The 23544-nt window shown below is 35.9% G+C and overlaps 1 protein-coding gene across 1 annotated transcript; it reads right to left on the bottom strand.

Moving 5' to 3' along the window:
* Nucleotides 1-4326: 4326 nt before the first annotated feature.
* LOC125670569 (transducin beta-like protein 3) lies at nucleotides 4327-23029 on the bottom strand. The gene is made up of 24 exons (XM_048905800.2): nucleotides 22926-23029; nucleotides 21760-21811; nucleotides 21105-21200; nucleotides 20347-20394; nucleotides 19689-19766; nucleotides 18811-18959; nucleotides 18248-18418; nucleotides 17942-18017; nucleotides 16469-16568; nucleotides 16007-16209; nucleotides 15365-15565; nucleotides 13853-13959; nucleotides 12152-12350; nucleotides 11918-12007; nucleotides 10782-10850; nucleotides 10449-10519; nucleotides 9872-10028; nucleotides 7824-7882; nucleotides 7582-7685; nucleotides 7410-7481; nucleotides 6946-7104; nucleotides 6628-6721; nucleotides 5669-6047; nucleotides 4327-4902 (listed from the first exon to the last, which is right to left on the bottom strand). The coding sequence occupies exons 1-24, from the start codon at nucleotides 22943-22945 to the stop codon at nucleotides 4597-4599; spliced, it is 3060 nt and encodes a 1019-aa protein (XP_048761757.2). The 5' UTR covers nucleotides 22946-23029; the 3' UTR covers nucleotides 4327-4596.
* Between the last annotated feature and the right edge of the window lie 515 nt (nucleotides 23030-23544).

Here is a 23544-nt window from a genome sequence, read left to right as displayed (position 1 = left end):
GGGAGAGAAAGTGTATGCTCTTCTTTCAGAGAATATCTAAGCGTCATTGAATATTATAACGTCACAATGTACAGCACGTCATAATGTGTAATACGTAACACATTCACCCTTGCGACTAAACATAAACAATACTGTGCGCTTGCTTGGAGGCGATACGTTCGATAAAAGTAACGCAAATGGAAAATCAAAAGATGATTTCTGTAAAAGTTTCCCGTTCTATGGCAGACAACAAGGATTTGGAAAATGACTTTGTACCTTATGAACAGGTTAAGGACACCATCTCGAAAATTGAAGTTTTAAAAGCTGCAAATGCAAATGTCTCTTCATTCCTGCCGTCATGGGCTGACGATGAATATTTCGTGCAGTTACACATGCCGAAGAAAATAAAGAAGAGAAATGTGTTTGAGGCAAGCATGGAGACTGGAGAGGCAGTGCTGGAGAAAGAATCAGAAGACAAGACAACCATCGAGAGCGGACGGGCAATACTGAATTATGCAAAGAACGGACGAATCACACATTCTGTTTCTGAGATCAGTGGCGAAGAACTTGAGATGAAAACAGAGGATGTCGCAGCATATATCCTGAGCATTGTCGAAAAGGCATGTGCAATAGATCTCCAAGATACAACATCCCAGAAACTAGACCAGGATGACGGCAGAGTTATGGTAGAAACAAAACATGTGAACACTTCAGATGCGAGTCAGGAAATGAAAAATGAGTGTCTACAGAAACCTGTTAAATTACAAGAATTAAAACAGAAAACCAAGCCATCCAAAAGTGGATTGGACAAACCCGGAGAGCTTACTGCATTAGAAACAGGGAATATACCCAAGTTTATTCCCCGAAAGCTGTTTCTATCCAGTATAGAAACCTTTAAACTTGCACCAGATACCCAGGATTCCACCAAGAACAAAGAAGAGAAGACCAAACCCATGAAACCAAGGCCTTTACCGAGTAGTTTCCTCTGCACCACGGGGCTTTCTCCTGCGGAAGAACCCCGTGTGGCGAGATCGCGGAGAACATGGAGGGATCGCATTCTCAGATTTCTTGGATTTTAAAAAAAAATAGACATTCTGAAAATTATGGAGATAGAAACATGATTTTAAAGGATTTTTTGCATTTTACAAACGTATTATATGTATGTGCATGTTCGTGGTGTTCTGATATGTTGGTACTTTACAAACGTATTACATGTATGATCATGGTGTTCTGATATGTTGGTACTTTACAAACGTATTATGTATGTTCATGGTGTTCTGATATGTTGGTACTTTACAAACGTATTATGTATGTTCATGGTGTTCTGATATATTGGTACTTTACAAACGTATTATGTATGATCATGGTGTTCTGATATGTTGGTACTTTACAAACGTATTATGTATGATCATGGTGTTCTGATATGTTGGTACTTTACAAACGTATTATGTATGTTCATGGTGTTCTGATATGTTGGTACTTTACAAACGTATTATGTATGTTCATGGTGTTCTAATGTGGATTAAATTTGTTTTCTAACTGTTATACCTCTTGATTGTCCTCATTCTCACTCTAATACTGTGAAGCATTATGACGTCAGCACATTCATCTAAAAGTTAACAAATGGTGTACTCGAGGCGGGCACTATAAACAAAACTTTCCAAGTATTTAATGAATATAAAAGGAGCAAAAATCACCATTTTTGTATGACATATGACAAGATGTGTGTGTGTGTCATTAAAATGTAACGTTTACATTTGTTCAAATTGTCTTAACCAATGCTTCTTGACAACATAATTATTAGCTGCTCAGGTGAGACATAAGGCCCGTGGACGTATTTACTGATCTTACAAAATTGAATGCCTTTTGTTCATTATGTCATATTAAAAGAAAACATTAGTGTAACACTTGTTCGGGCTAGCCATCAGACTTTGATATGTTCTAAAGCACACACCAACGCACACATGCGTGTATATATGATGGAAAATTACTTCTATAGTTGTTGCTGCAAAACCATCCACTTTTGGAATCTCAGATTTTATATCATTAGTGGCCAAGAGGGTACTTATTTACATCATTAGTGGCCAAGAGGGTACTTATTTACATCATTAGTGGCCAAGAGGGTACTTATTTACATCATTAGTAGCCAAGAGGGTACTTATTTACATCATTAGTGGCCAAGAGGGTACTTATTTATATCATTAGTGGACGTGGATCTTGACCATTAATGATATAATCTTTGAATTATATCATTAGTGGACGGTAGGGTAGTATGCTAATGGTATAATTATATCATTAGTAGTCAGGATCCCAATCTGATTAAAATAAGATCTTTGATCCGCTCCGTTATTGTTATGTCGCTTTGTGTAGCGACATAACAATAACGGAGCGGATCAAAGATCTTATTTTAATCAGATTGGAATAACGGAGCGGATCAAAGATCTTATTTTAATCAGATTGTCAGGATCCTGACCACTAATGTAACTTTATATCATTAGTGGATATTGTAGCATTAATGGTTACTACACACATTTTCACCCTAGAATATCAAGTTTCTGTTAGAAAGACATGTCTATGGTCCACGCATTGCAGCCCTTTTTTAAAAGACAGCAACTTGGGTTTTTTCCACAATTACTCTATATAGGCCTAACTGGTTTAATTTTGTTGATTTACTCAACCACTTGGGGGGGGGGGGGGGGGGGGGGACCCAAAACGGGCTTAGCTAGCCCCTGTGGTGCAAACGGGCGATCTCCTGCACAATCATTTTATTTATATCAAATTTCTTGAAAAATGTGACAATTCAGTCCTGTCACTCTTTACAGGACAAGATAGCCAAGGGCGGTGTTAAGTACATTTTATTTGTTGCCTGTGTGTATTTCGATTGAATCCACACATCGCAGCGGCAGCAAAAAAAAAAAAAAAAAGCCAGAGGGTGGGGTGGGTGGGTGTAGTTGTATCCGTTACTTCTTATGCCTGTGTCAGATAGCTGTTCAGCTGCATATCCAAGTTTACCGTTACAAGTGCAAATAATTCCCAGATATTTATATTCATGTGCGAGATGAATTTGATATTAAAGATCGATACAGTTTTTCTCATAGAAGTTTCTTGAAATGGTTTTAATATAGATCTTTAAATTTATTTTCTTCGCATTTTGAAAGATTTTTTCTCTTGAAATTTCTTTTTTCGCTTAAAAAAAAATAATCCTTTTTTATAACTTTTTCTCAGTTTTCTTTCAATCATTCGTCTGCACCCCCCCCCCCCCTAATTGATAATACAGAGTTAGTGCCCTTTGGAAATGTTTGGAAACTTCCGGTGCACGTGTTGTACAGAATGATATACCAATCTCTACCCAGAGTTGTCGTTCCTTGCTCTCACTTACACCTCTGTTAACGTCTCAAAATAAGCAATTTTATTCCACATGTAAATCCACTTTTTTACGGCTAATAAAACTAAGAACTATTTTATAAAATATCTGGAAAATGTAGGACAAGCAACTATTTGTATATTTTTTTTCCATTACTATATATTCTTCATGTACCTATGTATAGGCCTGGTGCAATAGAACTACCAAATATCTACGTTTCAACCCAAATCAATGCTTCTTGTGTCACAAAAAGACTTGACATCTGCTCAATATTTATTTATTTACGTATATTTTTGTAACTGAAGTCAAAACCATACTTTATTTGATCATATGTGCCATTTTACAAAAATCTTGTAAAACCCCCCCCGAGACGTTTACAGGGGTGTAAGTGAGTGTAAGGAACGATAACTCTGGGTAGAGATTGAATGATGTACATGAAAGAAAGCTGATAGTCTTATATGAAGTCATGTCACAACTGAAAGAGGGGTACAGTATTTTATTTTTTTGTTTCAGATTACCAGTAATCTGAGTTTACCGCACGACTGGCTAAGAACAATTGACTGTTGGTGAAATATTTAGACACCATGCTCATCACGGTAATGCAGCATAAACGTTAGGTAGCTCCGAATTATTTTTACTGACATCGAGATAACATGGTTTGTGTTCTTCCTATTTCTATCTTCTAACAGTTGTTCAATATCTGCATCGGTAGTGCTAGCGAATCTTGCCATGATTGCTCTGATTACAGCTCTTTTTTTTAAATTGTGATGTCATGGGTTTTTTAAGTCGCGACGGTTTTTATTATGTCACAATAAATTGATCAACTTATCAGAATCAAAATCAGTAAAAATGTGGGAAAAGTCTCACATTTTTACTGATTTTGATTCTGATAAGTTGATCAATTTATTGTGACGTAATAAAAACAGACGTACTTGTGCACAGTGATCAGTCCATCTATCTATCTATCAAATAAAGTCTCAAAACTTTGTATTTAAACTTTAATATCCATATAAAAACTTAATGCAGTTAATCAAGTGTATATATGTAGAACATTTTCTAATACACACTGTAGAATCTGATATATTTTTGGTAGGTTAGAGAAGTTTTCTTGACCATAAATGCAAAATATCTCCTTGGAATGATCTCGGGGAATTTCCAAACTTAGATTTTTTTGTAACTAAAATAATTGTTAATTCCTTAAATACATATTTATTATTTTAGAATTCATTCAATTCATAAAATCCATTTAACAGTTATCTCCCTTTCTGCTTCTGTAGCCTTGACCTTGTTAGAGGTTTCAGTTTGTTAACACTGTCTGTTACTTCCTCAGTGACACTGGCTTTCTGTCTTGTCACTGACCTCCTCACACGTTTCTGTTCAGGTACCGGCTGTTCCTCAGCGTCACGCTTCATTTGCTCCGACCTTTTCCTGTTCGCTGTCACCTTCACAGTCTGCTGTTTTTTTGTTGTTGTGTTCTCTTCCACACTCAAACTGGTTTTTTGCTGTAACCTTTTCACCCTGTTAGTTTCTTTAAGTTGTTGGGTTAATTTGTCCTTTCCCTGAAATATTTATATGGTACTATAGCTACATTTCAAGTGTGCAATATATATTTACCCCCCCTTTTTTTTTTTCATTTTTGCACCTTCACCTTCGATGTGAGTGAGCAAATTTAAGACTGGGTGAATTCATATTAGTTGATAATTGCTCTTTAACACAGCTGTGTCTGGGCAACTTTATATAGGGATGAAATTGTTTTCAAGTGTACAAGGGTGATAAAAACCATCCGGGGAAGGGGGAATAAACCTGTAACTATAATAGTAAGGTGGTTCAAGTACAAAGCATGGGATTAGAATCAACATTTACACAACGTAATTCATTTCCTGTTATTATCATGTTACATTTTCTCCAGGAGGGGATACTCTTTTTGACAGGCTTGTAAATATCATTACAGGCTAGTTGATTTAGAGAGTTCTTAATCCCTAAAGCATCTGTCACAAGAAACTAAACTGTTCTCCACTGCTCTTTTATCTATACATGTATTTGGCTGAAATGTGATAGACTCCTGGAATGACCATAAAGCCCAATTATTTTGGATCATATGGTAATTTTAGTAGAGAAATAAAGGTATCTCCAACATTGATATATCAAATACTATGGACATGTTGAAGTCAGTTGAAAGTCCCAACTACATTTTCTTTAAGTATCTTAACTTCAATATCTCCAACCCTTGGATATATTGGAAGTTTTTTTGGGCCCCATGAAGTTAAAGATACAATGTAATAAAGTTTGACTGCACATAATCATGTAGATATTTACATGTCTTACCCTCGTAATTCGAACAGTTGAACTGGGAGGTACATCCAGACTAGATTCAGAAGATTCCTCAGAATCGGTGTTATGTGATGATGTTGTTTCAGGGTCTTTCCCTTCATCAGGTTTAACATTCTCAATGTCAGATTCAGGTTGGTTAGAATCACAAGATGACTGTTCAGAATTTTCAGCATCCATAGATTCAGAAACATCTTGATCTGTTTCATTTTCTGAAATGTCATCATCACTCACTGCGTTCAGTTTGTCTCCAGAATTCACAGAATCTGAGTCATCACTACATGGCTTATCTCCCCACTCCATGTCATGAGGCTCTTGGATGTTCAATTGTTCTTCTTCATTTAGTGTTGTGACTTGGCGAGAATTTTCTGCTGATCTGCAGGACAAATATGTTTAATTACAGGTATAATTAAATGACCGTGCTTTTGTGATGACCTGCTTTGTGTATTGAGTGTGTGATGACCTGCTTTGTGTACTGAGTGTGTAATGAATTGCTTTGTATACTGAGTGTGATGACCTGCTTTGTGTACTGAGTGTGTGATGACCTGCTTTGTATACTGAGTGTGTGTGATGACCTGTTTTGTGTACTGAGTGTGTGTTGACCTGCTTTGTGTACTGAGTGTGTGATGAATTGCTTTGTATACTGAGTGTGATGACCTGCTTTGTGTACTGAGTGTGTGATGACCTGCTTTGTGTACTGAGTGTGTGATGACCTGTTTTGTGTACTGAGTGTGTGTGATGACCTGCTTTGTGTATTGAGTGTGTGATGACCTGCTTTGTGTATTGAGTGTGTGATGACCTGCTTTGTGTACTGAGTGTGTGATGAACTGCTTTGTATACTGAGTGTGTGTTGACCTGCTTTGTGTACTGAGTGTGTGTTGACCTGCTTTGTGTACTGAGTGTGATGACCTGCTTTGTGTACTGAGTGTGTGTGATGACCTGCTTTGTGTACTGACCGTGCACTGTCGGTGGCCCTCCGCATGCAACTCCAGGTAAACTCCAGGAACATTGCTTGCTGTAGAAGTCGGTTCATCCTCTGGAAGTGACGCTCTGTAAAAAACAACTAAGCTACACAACAACACAGACAACAATGAACTTCTGTCTGATACAGTAACTCAAAAGCTGGACAATGGTCCCTGTCAAGTGAATGTCCTAGTAGTTAGAAATTCAGTTGACGATGATCAAAATTAAAATATTAAAGGTACTAAAATATGATCCTTTAACTCTATTATGTAGTTCTCAGTGTAAATGGGAGGAGGAGAATTAAACTATACCTGTGTAGGGGATGAGAGACTCCATAGTGGACTTAATGTTGGGAAACTTGAGGATTTCGTCCTGAGGATACGTCTTTAACACAGTGTTGAGAACAAACTGTGCCTCATGACAATGTCTGCTGTTGGTGTTCCATTCACCAGAAAACCGCAGCACCGAATCTAAAAATAGATCACACAAAACATCTATTTATTGAAAAAGCATTGCTCAAATCATTGCACAATTAAAACAGTTTATTGCTAGGTTCCAAACTGTAATGGGAGAGTTAAAAAAGTCATGTGAACAAGGATTCCAACCTGGTAACTCCCACAATGCTGAGGTACCCACTTCCTGTCACACATGACGAATCATAAACTATCCCATGTGAAGAACAATCTATTTTCAGGGCCATGTTAATTTACTTCTCTTTTCCAATAAAAGAGAAATCAGAAGATTTAGGAATATACTTAATGTTTATTTTTTTTACCTATTTGATCAAGTCTCAGTTTCTGCAGTGTCTTCTCCAGTTCTGCTTTACCATCTGGATGGTACAGAATTTCTACAAAAAGAACAAGATGTGTTTGTGAAACATATACCCCCAGTGGCAACAAAGAAACACTCCAAGGTGAAGGAACTTTGGTACCAAACCCAAGACGTACCTTTGATAATGTTGAGAACCCTGAATGGCTGTTCCAGGGTGATAGCCAGGCCTATTGCCTTCAAGTATTTCTTCTGTTGCAGTAGATTACTGAGCTCTTGTTCTCTACAAGAAACAAATATGCATTTCAGTCATTCAGAGAGTCACTGCCCTTGGAACTGAACGAATTTAATAGGAGAATCTTCAGCAATGAGTGACAATGAGTAGTAAGAACTTCAGTGATGACTGACAGTAAGAACTTACTTAAGGATGAATTCTTCTCTTTCTGATTCTTTCTTTTGTACCTCTTCTCCTGTTACATCCTGATGCATCAAAATGTGTATTACAATTTATTAGGTACCGACGTACCGTGTACATCATAAGCACACTCAGTGTACATATACTTACATACAAAGTGTACATCCTATACACACTCAGTGTACATATACATACATACCATGTACATCCTATACACACTCAGTGTACATATACATACATACCGTGTACATCATAAACACACTCAGTGTACATATACATACATACAAAGTGTACATCCTATACACACTCAGTGTACATATACATACATACCGTGTACATCATAAACACACTCAGTGTACATATACATACATACCATGTACATCATAAACACACTCAGTGTACATATACATACATACCATGTACATCCTATACACACTCAGTGTACATATACAGTGAAACTTCTCCAAACCGGCCCCTCAAAATACCGGTTCTCCCTGAATATCGGCCGATTTTCAAAGTCCCGGCAGAAATCTTAACATTTCCTTACAAAGAAAGTCTTACAAAACCGGCCACCCCTGAAAACCGGACATCGGCCACTTTTTAAAGTACATTTGTTAACAAACATGTGTAATTTACCCTTAACATAGGGGCCACTTTTTGAAGACAAGAAAATCTTGGGCAAAGGTTAATTAAGATCCTCCAGGTGTGCAAATTGACTGACTGACCAGCCAGGTATGAAATTATCCATTGGAGGTGTGAAAAACACTAGTGGCCTCTTTAATTTCTATTGTTTACCTGTGCTGTCAAGGGTGTTAATTGACACTTAGCTAATCCAAGAGACCCTTCCAAATTCTGTACAAAATGTAAAACACAGTTGGGAAATTATGGAATGAATATCATATCAAACGCCATATTGTTTCACCATACTTTCGTATGGATATAAGCGGTAGTTAATAAAGAACAAACCCATGACTGTTAATGATAATTATTAAAAGATAGATTAATATTCTTGGTTTCCATAGACTTAAAATTCCAAAGAAATATTCAAATTACAATTTCATATTTACTACTGTACTTTTTAAAAACGTCAAAACAAAATTGTTAATGACATAAGCGATGAATGTAAACAGAGTTTTTATAGGTAAGAGGAATTCCAATAATAGGCCTCTGTGTTTTCTTTATGTATCCTGTTATAGATTTTCAGTTTAAAATTAGATGATTTCAGCGAGAATATTTCTTGTAATTCATAATTATCTTTAGGTACAAACGGACTAATTTAATCTCCACCGATAATTGATCATAGATCACCAGATCAAGGTGAACAGTACCTACTTTGTGAATAATGAGATAAAATGGCTATAATTGCTAAATTCTCGGTATACCGGCCATCCCTCTAAACCGGCCGTTTTTTCCGGTCCGAGAGCCGGCCGGTTTAGAGAAGTTTCACTGTACATACACACCGTGTACATCATATACACACTCAGTGTACATATACACACATACCGTGTACATCCTATACACACTCAGTGTACATATACATACATACCATGTACATCCTATACACACTCAGTGTACATATACATACATACCATGTACATCCTATACACACTCAGTGTACATATACATACATACAAAGTGTACATCCTATACACACTCAGTGTACATATACATACATACCGTGTACATCATAAACACACTCAGTGTACATATACATACATACCGTGTACATCATATACACACTCAGTGTACATATACATACATACAAAGTGTACATGTACATAATTAAACACACATTGTACATGTATCCCAAAACAGTTTTCTTTCTAATTTGGAACAACTACTTAAACTTCAACTATCAAAATTGTGTTATTTTTCTTTCAGTTGAATTTTACAGAAAACTACTTCCTACAAGTCAAACTCCGTGTCACTAACATTATCACAGTACTAAATATTAGGGCTTAACTTGCTGCCTCAATAAACTACAGATAACATTTCATTGGAAATCATGTGACATCAATACTGGTCATGTGACACATGTCTAGCAGGATACGTACCTTCCAGAGTATAATGCTGGAGTCCGCTCCTCCTGTTGCTATGCGATCCTCCTCTTTGTTGACAGTGATGGACCAGACTTTGTCCTCGTGTTCGTCCATTGTAGACATACAAGTGCTGGACTTTATCCCCCAGAGCTTGACAAGACCGTCTGATCCACTGTACAAAACAAAATACACTGTATGTAAACTCACCGAAAAAAACCTTGTACCTTCAGTGTTTCTAAACATTCAAAAGGAAAAATACTATCGAATCATTTAAATTCATGGGGACCAAATTTTCATAGATTGTGGAGATTTTACAGTTTCCTTGAGATGTAATTTCATTGATATGGTTTCTGTACAGTAAAATAAGTGTACAAATTATGTATTTCATTGTGGTTTGAAATTTGTAGAACATAGGTACCCATGAAAAACATGTACACGAAATCTAATGACCCCATCCACAGTACTATGGAATAACATCTACAATGTATATGTACAGATATATGTAACTTTCAACACTTTAGCAATTTGATAATCATTTGCTCTACAAGTTTTGGTTTAGATTTCATGATTCAGTTGAAAAAACTCTACTCACCATGAGACGAGCTGCATGCCTCTATTGATGAATGTCACCCTAAGCACTGCACAATCATGTCCCTCAAAAGTCTACAACGACAATTCAAAACTTTTAATGAAAACTAGCCAACATATCAAAGGCACAGCATCATGATCTATAAATTATATGTGTATCATGACTCTGCAAGTTCTCTGGAACTAGTGAGTTCTGGTTTATTCATCTTGTGTATTATAACTATGATTTCTCTGGAACTATTAAATGAGTTCTCTTTTATTCATCTTTAAAGTCTATTTAGAGTTCTCTTATATTCCTCTTCAAAAAAGTCTACTTAATGTCATTATTCATTCAAACCTTGAGACATTCTAAGCCCTGTATAGACCAGATTTTAATTGTTCCATCTCCCGAGGAAGTGGCAATACACTGAAATGAACAAAAAAGCAAACATAAACAAATACTAGCAGCTGTTATCAAAGCATATCTCCCAAGATGGGAAACCCCCTGGAATTGAGCATCCAAATATGTCTCTCCATAAAAGTCAAAAATCTCTTAAATCCCCTCACTATAACCAAAATTTGAAATGATAACAAAATGCCATTTCTAATGGAAACCAAACCCAATATTACTTTGATTTACCCGATTAAGCACAGATCCATGTTAATCATTGACTTGTGTTTGTTCTCTCTCTCTCTCTGTTTCTTTGGCCTCCCAATTCCCAAATAAGGGGTTATAAATATGGGTGATGCAATACACCCTGGCTATTACTATGCCAAAATTAGTTGCTGAGGGTGAAACACCGATCAGATTCTTTATGTGCCTTTTCTATCATTCTTTTCTTTTTTTCATCTCTTCAAAGAATAAGTATCACTATAAAATTATTCCTTTTAAGTATCAAAATGTAATTAATAAATTACTTTATGATAAACTTTCAATTTAAAATGTGGTACTGATCCCATTCAAGTTAACCCATGTGATTGCAACACTCCAAAATGTTCATTTGTTTTATGCACAGAAAACAAATTTATTGATTTTAAAGAATCAAGAGACCTGCTGTATTTATTATGTTATTTCTACTAAGTCATTTGACTTATCTTGACTGTATGCCAACATAGTGATGGCCATAAAATGGTTTGAATTTACTATTTTGTAAATATACTGACATACATCTACAGGTTACAAATTGAAGATCATTATAAAAGATACACATATTACAATCAAACTGAATGGAAACAATTGCCACAAAGATAAATCTTAGATGTGTAAATATTGTCATTTTCAACTGAAAAAAAAAGAATTTGGCTATTTTAATTCCTCCATACACTGTTGCAGTATGTCAAAAAGATGTCAATAAAAAATCTCCAGGAAATAACCTGCAATCTTTTGCATTTTGGATGCCTATCTTCTGGATTGGATCGAAGACTGTACCACAATTAAGCATCAAACTGACCATTACCCGACAGTGACCCCTTATCTATATTTCAAATCCTGACCTGGTCTACAGGTGAAAACTGGACACACCAGACTCCTCGTTTGTGGCCCTTCATCACTCCAACCAGAGAAAAAGTGTCTGCATTCCACAGCTAAACACAGAGAAAAAGATGCTTATTTCCAAGATTATGTCAAATTCTGTCTCAGAGACAAAAACTTACAAATCACAATGTAACACAACAACTGCAGTACATGAATCATCGCGAGAGTTCTGTCAATGAAAAAAACAGTATTACCTTTGCAGTGCGATCATGTGACCCTGTTGCTAGGTATTTATCGTTAGGGGATACCACCACACAATTGATGTCTTTTTCATGAACCCTCTCTGTATGTGTACACTTCAGATCAGCAGATGATTCATCCAACATTTGGGGAAGCTTCCATTTCTTCAAGGTAAAGTCCTGGCCCCCACTGATAATCCAGGCTGCCGATAACCTGTAGATAAACATACATATATATAATTACTACAGTAACGTTGAGTTTGATCTGATGATCCGCGCCTGTCAACAAGACGTGATCCAACTCTTTGGATCAAACTACAGTAGTAATGATAAATTTATTATATACTCCCTTATGCATTTTAAATCCACATTTATAAGATAATAAATATAACTCCAAATTATCAAACCACAGATATACAGTGAAATTATGTTTTGTGTACACAGTTTTGTTTGTGACGCGGTCAATATTTTCCACAAAAAACGTTGCGTTGATGCATTGTGACATCATCAGTTTCAGAGGATACTAATACGGAATCAGAAAACCACAGTGTGGTGATCCGGAAAACTGGATTACACTGCTAAATCCAAAGTATCAAAAAACAAAATATTGATGGGTATATAATAAAGATAGATATCATAAACCAGAGATAATCCAGCCTGCTGATAACTGTAGGTAAACCGATAATTTCTTATTCACTGTCACAGAGATATCATATACACTGTATCTGAGAGGCCATTGGATAGAGATCATATCCAAGTGAAGAGGGATAAATACAATATAGCATGGTAACAGGTGAATAAATATCATATAGCATAGCAACAGGTGGATAAATATTATATAGCATAGCAACATGTGGATAAATATTATATGGCATTGCATCAGATGGATGAATATTATATAGCATAGCTACAGATGAATAAATATTATGCAGAATAGTTACAGGTGGATAAATATTATAGAGTATAATAACAGGTGGATAAATATATAGCATAGAAACAGATGGATATATATTATAGCATAGTAACATATGGATAAATATCATATGACATAGCAACAGGTGGATAAATATTGTATAGTATAGCAACAGGTGGATAAATATTATATAGTATAGTTAAAGGAGGATAAATATTATATGGCATTGCAACAGATGGATAAAAATTATATAGCATAGCAACAGGTGCATAAATATTGTATAGCATAGCAACACTTGGATATATATCATATAGCATAGTAACAGACGGATAAATATTATATAGCATAGCAACAGGTGGATAAATATTATATAGTATAGTTACAGGTGGATAAATATTATATAACATAGCAACAGATGGATAAATATTATATAGCATAGCAACAGATGGATAAATAATAGATAGCATAGCAACAGGTGCATAAATATTATATAGCATAGCAACACTTGGATATATATTATAGAGCATAGCAACAGATGGATAAATATTATGTAGTATAGTAACAGGTGGATAAATATTATAAAGCATAGCAACAAATGGATAGCTTGTGCATTGTTTTCTTTACCTTACAGAGACACTACCACAGAAGCTTGTATATTGCAACGTGTCATGTGACAAAAATATTCAGTTGAATGGGACTTTCATTTGTATGGCAATATACAGCTATAATGTACAATAGAACAAATTTTTATTTACATTTAATGGAGAAGTTAAAAATAAAGAAAGAAATTCATAAAAACCCACCTGGAGATTGCTACAGTGCCCACAATGTGAGTGTGACCATGGCCCACGCCGACACAGGTGACCCGTCCAGAATCTGGGTCAAACTTCCACACCCTTACAGTGTTGTCCTAAAATAACAGAACAGCACTGTGTTAGATTACGGTATTGTCCAAAAATAACAGAAGAGCATTGCATTAGATTACAGTATTGTCCTAAAATAACAGAACAGTGCTGTGTTAGATCAATGGACACAGTACTGTAACAAGAGGCCCATGGGCCACATCGCTCACCTGAGTCACCTTGGCCCATATCTAAAGATTTTCCATATATATTCACATGTAAAACTTTGGTCCCTATTGTGGCCCGAACCTACCCCCGGGGGCCATGATTTTTACAAATTTGAATCCGCACTATGTTAGGAAGCTTTAATGTAAATGTAAACTTCTTTGGCCTAATGGTTCTTGAGAAGAAGATTTTTAAAGATTTTCTCCCTATATATCTATGTAAAACTTTGATCCCCTATTGTGGGCCCATCCTACCTCCGGGGCCATGATTTTAACAAACTTGAATCTGCACAATGTCAAGATGCTTTCATGTAAATTTCTACTTTCCTGACCCAGTGGTTCTTGGGAAGAAGATTTTTAAAGATTTTTTTCTATATATTAATATACAAAACTTTGATCCCCTATTGTGGCCTTGTCCTACCCCCGGGGGCCATGATTTAAACAAACTTGAATCTGCTGTCAGGAAGTTTTCATGTAAATCTCAGCTTTTCTGGCCCAGTGTTTCATGAGAAGAAGATTTTTAAAGATTTTCCCTATATATCTGTAAGCAAAACTTTGATCCCCTATTGTGGCCTCATCCTATCCCCAGGGGTCATGATTTTTATAAAAGAAACTTGAATCTGCACTATGTCAGGAAGCTTTCATGTAAATTTCAGCTCCTCTGGCCCAGTGATTTTTGAAAAGAAGATTTTTAAATGACCCCACCCTCTTTTTGCATTTTTGTGATCATCTCCCCTTTGAAGGGGTGTTTTAAGAGAAATTATCTTAGAGATTATCACCATACTTTTTAAGCTTCATTTTGTTTCTATTTATCTTACATTCATAATTATTTCTTAAGTTTATATGTATTCTACTTCTTTTAATCTGTGTTTATTTTACTAATATCTGTCTGTATGTATGTTATATGCAGGACCATATTGAAAACTAGCGTTATCGCTAAATATGTAATCCTGGATAAATAAAGGCTTTATTATTATTATTATTAAGGGGGCATGGCCCTTAATTTGAACAATTTTGAAAGCCCTTCAGCGAAGGATGCTTTGTGCGAAGTTTGGTTGAAATTAGCCTAGTGGTTCTGGAGAAGAAGATGAAAATGTGAAAAGTGTACGACGACAGACAAAGGACGAATTTTGATCAGAAAAACTCACTAAAGGCTCAGATGAGCTAATAAAAAGTAGCCGATACATCACGAAAACACTGTGATGTCACTATATGATGCGATATCATGAGATTGTATCACATATTTAACCTTTGAGCAGGTGGCCAGCAGGTTTCTTTTCCTGTCAACTACAACTCCCAGTATGATGTCTGTGTGACCCGAGCATAGCTGACAATTCCAGGTAGCAATTTCAAACACTTTCAGGTGCTCACTGTTGGTTGCCACAACCAGGTGAGAATCATTGGGTCCTAAAAACTGGATGTCCAACACCTGATCTGTGTTGCCACAAAACTAAAATGTCAACAAAAACTGTTACTGCTGATATACATGTACTGTGTACATGCTTTATATATATAATAAATCACAAAAAAGGCAGGTATAATCAGACTAAGAATAACACACTCCCTTGAACTATCTATGACCATACATGCCAACTATTCCAACTTAGGCAGCACTCTCCCGATTATAAGCACTGACAAAAGCCATATATGATACAATGTATTAGATTGATTTTTTTTTTTTTAAAAAAAAACATACATTTATTTTCATGACAATATGTCGCGAATTTTGAGCTTTGAAAAAAATGTTGTCGCATGCTAAATTTTCAAAAGTTGACATGTATACATGACATGGTAGAAAAGAGTGACAATGTAACGTTCAAAATGACTTGCCTTATTTTCTTTATCTATTTCTAGTTATACAAATGTACTTTTACACATGAAACGAACAAACCTGTTTTTTGACAGACAAATCCTCTAGTTTACATAATGTAATGTTGTTGTCAAAGGTAACAACAGCTACACTCTGTAGTGCTGGACAGTACAATGCCTGTATGATGTTCTGATCTTCTTCCTCATTGTCACTGGCTCGACCTATCATCTCCTTCCTTACATATACACATTTAGACTTTTCTATATTCCAAACTCGTAACGTTCCTAAATAACAGAACAAATGCAATTCAAACTTGTAAAGTTTCTAAAAAAAAAACAGAACAGACAAAATTCAAATTTTCAAGATCATCTTACTATGATTATAAATTGAACACAAACTTTTTGGGATTCTGAAGGAAACTCTGATGGTTGATAATTTAAATTTCAATCTTAAAACTGGGATGAATTTCTCCATCAAATTAAAGCAGCCCAATAATGGATTTTCTGTGTTTTTAGGACACCGTGACAAATATTTGACCCCTACCTTTACTACCAGCCGTTATGATGTGTGGTGACTGCTGTTCTGGAACCTCCAGGTCAGGAAACTCTCTGTCCTGTGGCAGCAAGATCACTGCCTCCACACTCTTCAAAATAAAAAACAACTATAGAGAAAAATATCATCATTCACTGAGAAAGACAAGTCAAATCCTCAAACGAGATCATCAGATTTAAAATCATATATCTTTAATACAGTATCTCACTAAACAATACTGGTCCCTGTTCTACCTCATACACAGGTATCACATACTTACCTGATCTACCTCATACACAGGTATCACATACTTACCTGATCTACCTCATACACAGGTATCACATACTTACCTGATCTACCTCATACACAGGTATCACATACTTACCTGATCTACCTCATACACAGGTATCACATACTTACCTGATCTACCTCATACACAGGCATCACCATACTTACATGATCTACCTCATACACAGGCATCACCATACTTACATGATCTACCTCATACACAGGCATCACCATACTTACATGATCTACCTCATACACAGGCATCACCATACTTACCTGATCTACCTCATACACAGGCATCACATACTTACATGATCTACCTCATACACAGGCATCACATACTTACCTGATCTACCTCATACACAGGTATCACCATACTTACCTGATCTACCTCATACACAGGTATCACATACTTACCTGATCTACCTCATACACAGGTATCACATACTTACCTGATCTACCTCATACACAGGCATCGCATACTTACCTGATCTACCTCATACACAGGTATCACATACTTACCTGATCTACCTCATACACAGGTATCACATACTTACCTGATCTACCTCATACACAGGTATCACATACTTACCTGATCTACCTCATACACAGGTATCACATACTTACCTGATCTACCTCATACACAAATATCTACCTATTACACAGGTGTAGCTTGTTCACCTGATCACAGTCCTATATCAAACGCAGATGAAATTTTGGTTTACTTGATGTACCTGTGCAACTAAACTCAAACACAAGTGTAGCCTTGGTCACATAATCTACCTTCATCACCTGACATATGACCTATTTCAAACATTGGAATGGTTTTGGTCACCTGATTTAACATACACCTGATCTATATGTATAACCTACCTCAAAGTTGTGACCTTATTTATAATCTGTGGTCCACCCAAAATAATAGGTAGTCTTGGTCACCTGATCTACCTCAAACACAGATATGGCCTTCGTGAATTAATTTAAACCTACCTCAAATACAAGTATAAACTTGTTCACCTGATTTAAACCTATCTCAATTATAAATAAGACCTTGTTGACCAAATTAGACTTACCTCAAAAACAGGTATGACCTTGTTCACCTAATTTAGACGAACCTCAAACACAAGTACAGCCTTGGTCACCTAATCTTTGAATACCCTTAAACATACATGTAGTTATGGCCCTGCACAATTGACCTACCTCAAACACAGGTATGGACTTGGTTACTTTCAGCTCTTCCACATTCCACACAGACACGATGCGATCTCGACCTCCACTGTGAAAAAGTGAAATCAACTTTACAATACTAACAACAGACAACAACAAATTTTACAGAGGTGAAGTCAAATCATATTAAGCCATTTTTTGTTGGAGAAAATTCAATAGAACAAAGATTTGAACCCTGAGTCCCCAAATTTAAGTCATGTGGTCTACTGAATGAATTATTTCGTCACTGACAATAAAACTGCATCACTTCATTTGCTTTTCAAGTCAGCCATGACCTACCTGTACATTGTAGCACCATCTGGTGAGAAGACCATGCTGGTCACCACGCTGAAATGGGCCTCTATAGTCACCAGACACCTACTGGTTTTCAGGTCCCAGACTTTCACCTTGTAATCGTCTGCAGCAGAGAACAGCTGCAGCTTCTCATTGTCTGGGTGAAACCTCACAATGCTGGTCATTAAAGGAATCAAATGTACACTTAACAAATCACACAACTGCTTGCCAACTGTTTTTAACTGAAAACTTTCACACAAATAACACAGCTGTTTAACTGAAAACTTTCACACAAATTATACAACTGTGTAACTGAAAACTTTCACACAAATTATACAACTGTTTAACTGAAAACTTTCACACAAATAACACAACTGCTTGCCAACTGTTTAACTAAAAATTTTCACACAAATGTTTAACTGAAAACTTTCACACAAATTACACAAGTGCTTACTAGCTGTTTTGTTTACAACTTTCACACTGAATCTAAGCATAGATCTCAGTTTTAGATAGACAATTTTAGAATCATCTTGACATAATCTACATACAATGTGGGTATAAGATAGTACCTGATGACCCCAGTGTGGCCCTTCAGGTTGTGTGTACAGTACTGTTTGTCGATGTCCCACAGCTTGACGGTTGTGTCTGAACTTCCCGTCGCCAACAGTGTGGAAGAAACATCGAAGTCCATTGCCACAACAGGAGAAATGTGAATAGCCTAAATATCAGAGGTATGCCTGGATCAACTTTTCATAATAAAATTTCAAATCTAATCAAATGTATATTTCCATCACACCTCTAGTTGGGATCAGATGTATTGAGAATTTGCTACTGTGTGCAGCTTTAGATTTGCTCCTGGTTATTCTAATCCTTCTTGTCTGAATCTGTTTTTATATAGTATGACATTAAATACCGTGGTAGTGTTAAAGACATGACCGTCCTAGCTCTTACTAGCTCTAGCTTGTGGGTTAACCCTTTAGCTTGATCGGTAGAGTGCTTGTTGTGCTAGACATCACAAGTTCCAATTCACACCAGAGGCACATACCATCTCTGTCACATTTAGAGTCCATATATTTTTCTGATGGGTGAATAATTACCCCATAGTTGTTGACACTCAGGGAGAGTCGAAGTTGGTGGGGGACAATGCGATATTGTTAGATACACGGCCTTCTTAAAAATTCTGCTAGAGGGTTACCCTTAAGCTCAATCAGTAGAACATGGACATTATTCCAGACCTCCTAGGTATTATCCTTTTACCATATAAGTGGCTAAAAATTCTGCTAATATGGTACACTAAATGTACAGATTTTAACACACACACCCCCTCCATAAAGATACATGGTAAATTACATTTCACTGCAGTTTTACCTCACTGCATTATAATTATAAATTATACTGAAGCAAAATTAAGGCTGTGTAGTGTTTCAATCTGTGATTATGCACTGACCTTCCATGACCTTACAAGGACCTTATCTCTCCAGTTCCACTGCCTCAATACCAAGTGCTTGGTGGCCACAACTACAAACTGAAAATAAAAGTACACAAACATTGTTTAACTTTTATACAAAATGAAAGTACAAAGTTTACAAAGCCATCTACTCAAAGCAGCATGTTCATATCATATTATAAAAACAGACGCACAGACAGTGACACAGAAATGTAAGAATAAGCACTACGTACTACATGATATGAACAACAGAAAATCTGACTTCACAAGCAGCAAATAAGGGAGTAATGTTCTACATTACACATATATTATACTGTAAAATGATTAATTTTCTAATTTTGGGGTTTTTAGGTTTATTTCCATTATTTTCATTGTACATCAACAAATGTACAGCCTTCCCAAACAAGAAAGAGTGAACTACTCAATCATAAATAAAAAATAAGAAGTTATTCTTACTCAAACATCATCCCACAAAAATATTTATAATAATAAATAATTGTACAGTAGTGGACAGATTGAACGTAACTGTACAAATCAGATGAATGTAAACACTGATATGTGTAAATCTTAAATGAATGTGGAGTCAATAAAAATGGAGATAAAGCATGAAGCACAGTGCAGTACCTACAATGTATATAGGTATTTTTGAAAAACTTACCTCATTACTTGGAGAGAGACAAAAATGGGTGATTTCTTCATCTTCTTCCTGTCAATACACAACCTCAGATGATTACTATATACAAATCAATTGATCATTTGGTCAAATTAATTTCTGGAATAAATGATATTATGTCTAGTTTACATGATTTTCAGTGGATTTTTGTACAACTCTGATAGATCTGTAGGCAACTTACAGATGAGTAAAAATAAATATGTTGTTCATTTTATCTAAAATAGCATGGGAGGGAAATGCATTTGATTAATGCCCTGCAAGGAGACAAGAATCAACAATGCCAATTATCAGTACATTACTCTTGGTTGTAATTAATTTGTTGAATGACATTTAATATTTATACTAATGCAACGGAAGCATGCATCAGTCAGAAATTGTTAGTTCTGGTGATTTAATGATTTTATTTATTTTGTAAAATACAACTGCACTACAAGGTGTACACAACAAACACAAGTAAAAGTAATGTTGTTTGTAAAATTCCATATGTTGCTTATCTTTACGCTGCATCGCAATACATATCACATCAAAATATATTTTTCAATACTCATCCTCAAAAGTTTCTAATTTTTTTTTTTACTTTGATATCATATCACGATTGATTTTAAAACAACTAGTTCACTAAACGGCTGAAGCGAGGATCATTTAAAAATTAGTGCTATCTGGAAATAGTAAAAAACATCTAGATGAAGCTACGTGTATGCTACACATGTCATGCAGTCATACACATTATACGGAATACAAACCTGGGATAATGTGATCTTGGTTTGGCCTGATTCTATATCAAGTATGTGGATTTTATTTCCACATCCACAGAACATAAAAACTCCATCTTTAGAAATCTGAAAACAGGAAAAGAATCTGTAACTGCATTCAAGTAGACTGACAAGTCTCCTGTTGCTCGGAAAGATATTTTGCTGTTGAGGTCATTTTCAAATTCTATTCTAACATTATTATTGGTGGGTATTTTTTGGGGGAGATAGAGGTAAATAGGAGTTATTATAAAAAAGATGGAACTCTATTCATGTTGTCCCTACTAGGTTCTGTATTTCACTGCCATTTGTACAAACATTCCAATGTTTAATCCTGTGGGGATCCAGGTTAGAATAGGTCCTTAGCACCCCTTGCTTGTCGTAAGAGACTACTAAATGGGGTGGTCCTTCAGATGAGATCGCAAAAACCGAGGCCCTGTATCACATCAGGTGTAGCACAATAAAGATCCCTCCCTGTTCAATGGCCATAAGCGCAGAGCATAGGCCTAAATTTTGCAGTCCTTCACTGGCAATGGTGACATCTCCATTTGAGTGGAAAATTCTCGAGAGGGATGTTAAACAGTACACAATCAATCAATCCAATCTTTAAAAGTTTAATTACTAATTCTATATGTTTATAAATACTTACGTGAATTTTTCCGCCAGTAAAAATGGGTTCATACTTTGTTTCTACTGCGAAACTGTGGATAAAAATCTTACATAAAAATGTCTACCTGTATACATAACCAGAAAATGAATCACAACACAGTATTGAAATAGTCTTTTAACAGGTTGGGAACACTTCCCCTACAGAGAGATATTCTCTCGAAAACGCGATTATCCCTCTTTAGTGAAAGTATTAATATATCCCATACAATCGAGAAAAACATTCGTTGAGTACATCTCTTCCTGTTTCATGTGAAAAGAAGAAAAAGTGCTAATACGTCTGATATATCTGCAAATATATAAATCAAAGCAAAAACACTCACGATGTGCATTAGTTCCACTTACACAGCAAAGTTGATATGAAATTTCTTGACTGTGTTGTCAATTTTATAGAGACAATTCGCTTCATGTTGACTGAGTGTCACACTTATTCAGCATTGCATGGAATTAGCCATTATTTTCAATCAAAACACCTGTTCATGATAATGTTTACTTTCTTGCTAAAGAGGAATAATCACATTTTAGCAAGAAGATCTCGCTAATGGAGAAGTGTTTGCAAATTGTTTAACTTCCATAAATTTTTGCTACAATATGGAATTTACAGAGGAAGGTGATAAACTTTAAATTGAATATACCAATACTAAGAATGTTTTTCAAACATTTCCCTTAATTCAAAGATTGTCTAAATTATAAACGTGCAAGTCCTTTTCAACATAGGCACCCGGATATTCAATAATAAAGAATTTACTGCATACTTTTGCTATAACATCCCAAGTACAGCACAGGAGCTCTATTATAACACAAGTAGTCAACAACTGCTTTATTTTTATCAGGGTGCATCTGTGAATTACCGTCCTCATGATCACCGATTGTGACTGAATAAGGTTGGTTAAAAATTCGTTGCAATGTTTAAGATGCATTTTTATCAATTTTGACGTTTTAATATATTTTCAGTTTTGAATCAATGTTGGCAGATGAATTTCGTGGCACGGAGAGACAGCCACTTGGGATTGTTTACGTTTATGCTGCATTACCGTGATGAGCACGGTGTCTAAATATTTCACCAACAGTCAATTGTTCTAAGCCAGTCGTGCGGTAAACTCAGATTACTGGTAATCTGAAACAAACAAAAAAAATAAAATACTGTACCTCTCTTTCAGTTGTGACATGACTTCATATAAGACTATCAGCTTTCTTTCCTGTACATCATTCTGTACAACACGTGCACCGGAAGTTTCCAAACATTTCCAAAGGGCACTAACTCTGTATTATCAATTTGGGGGAGGGGGGGGGGGGGTCGACTGGGGAGAGGGTGCAGACGAATGATTAAAAGAAAACTGAGAAAAAGTTATAAAAAGGATTTTTTTAAAGCGAAAAAAGAAATTTCAAGAGAAAAAGTCTTTCAAAATGCGAAGAAAATAAATTTAAAGATCTATATTAAAGCCATTTCAAGAAACTTCTATGAGAAAAACTGTATCGATCTTTAATATCAAATTCATCTCACACATGAATATAAATATCTGGGAATTATTTGCACTTGTAACGGTTAACTTGGATATGCAGCTGAACAGCTGTCTGACACAGGCATAAGAAGTAACGGATACAACTACACCCCCCCCCCCCCAGCTTTTTTTTGTTTTGTTGCTGCTGCTGCCGCGATGTGTGGATTCAATCGAAATACACAAAGGCAACAAATAAAATGTACTTAACACCGCCCTTGGCTATCATGTCCTGTAAAGAGTGACAGGACCAGGGCCGTAAGTAGGGT

This window comes from Ostrea edulis, chromosome 4, assembly GCF_947568905.1.
Source record: "Ostrea edulis chromosome 4, xbOstEdul1.1, whole genome shotgun sequence".
Classification (NCBI taxonomy): domain Eukaryota; kingdom Metazoa; phylum Mollusca; class Bivalvia; order Ostreida; family Ostreidae; genus Ostrea; species Ostrea edulis.
This window is presented reverse-complemented; position numbering and strand designations above follow the sequence as displayed.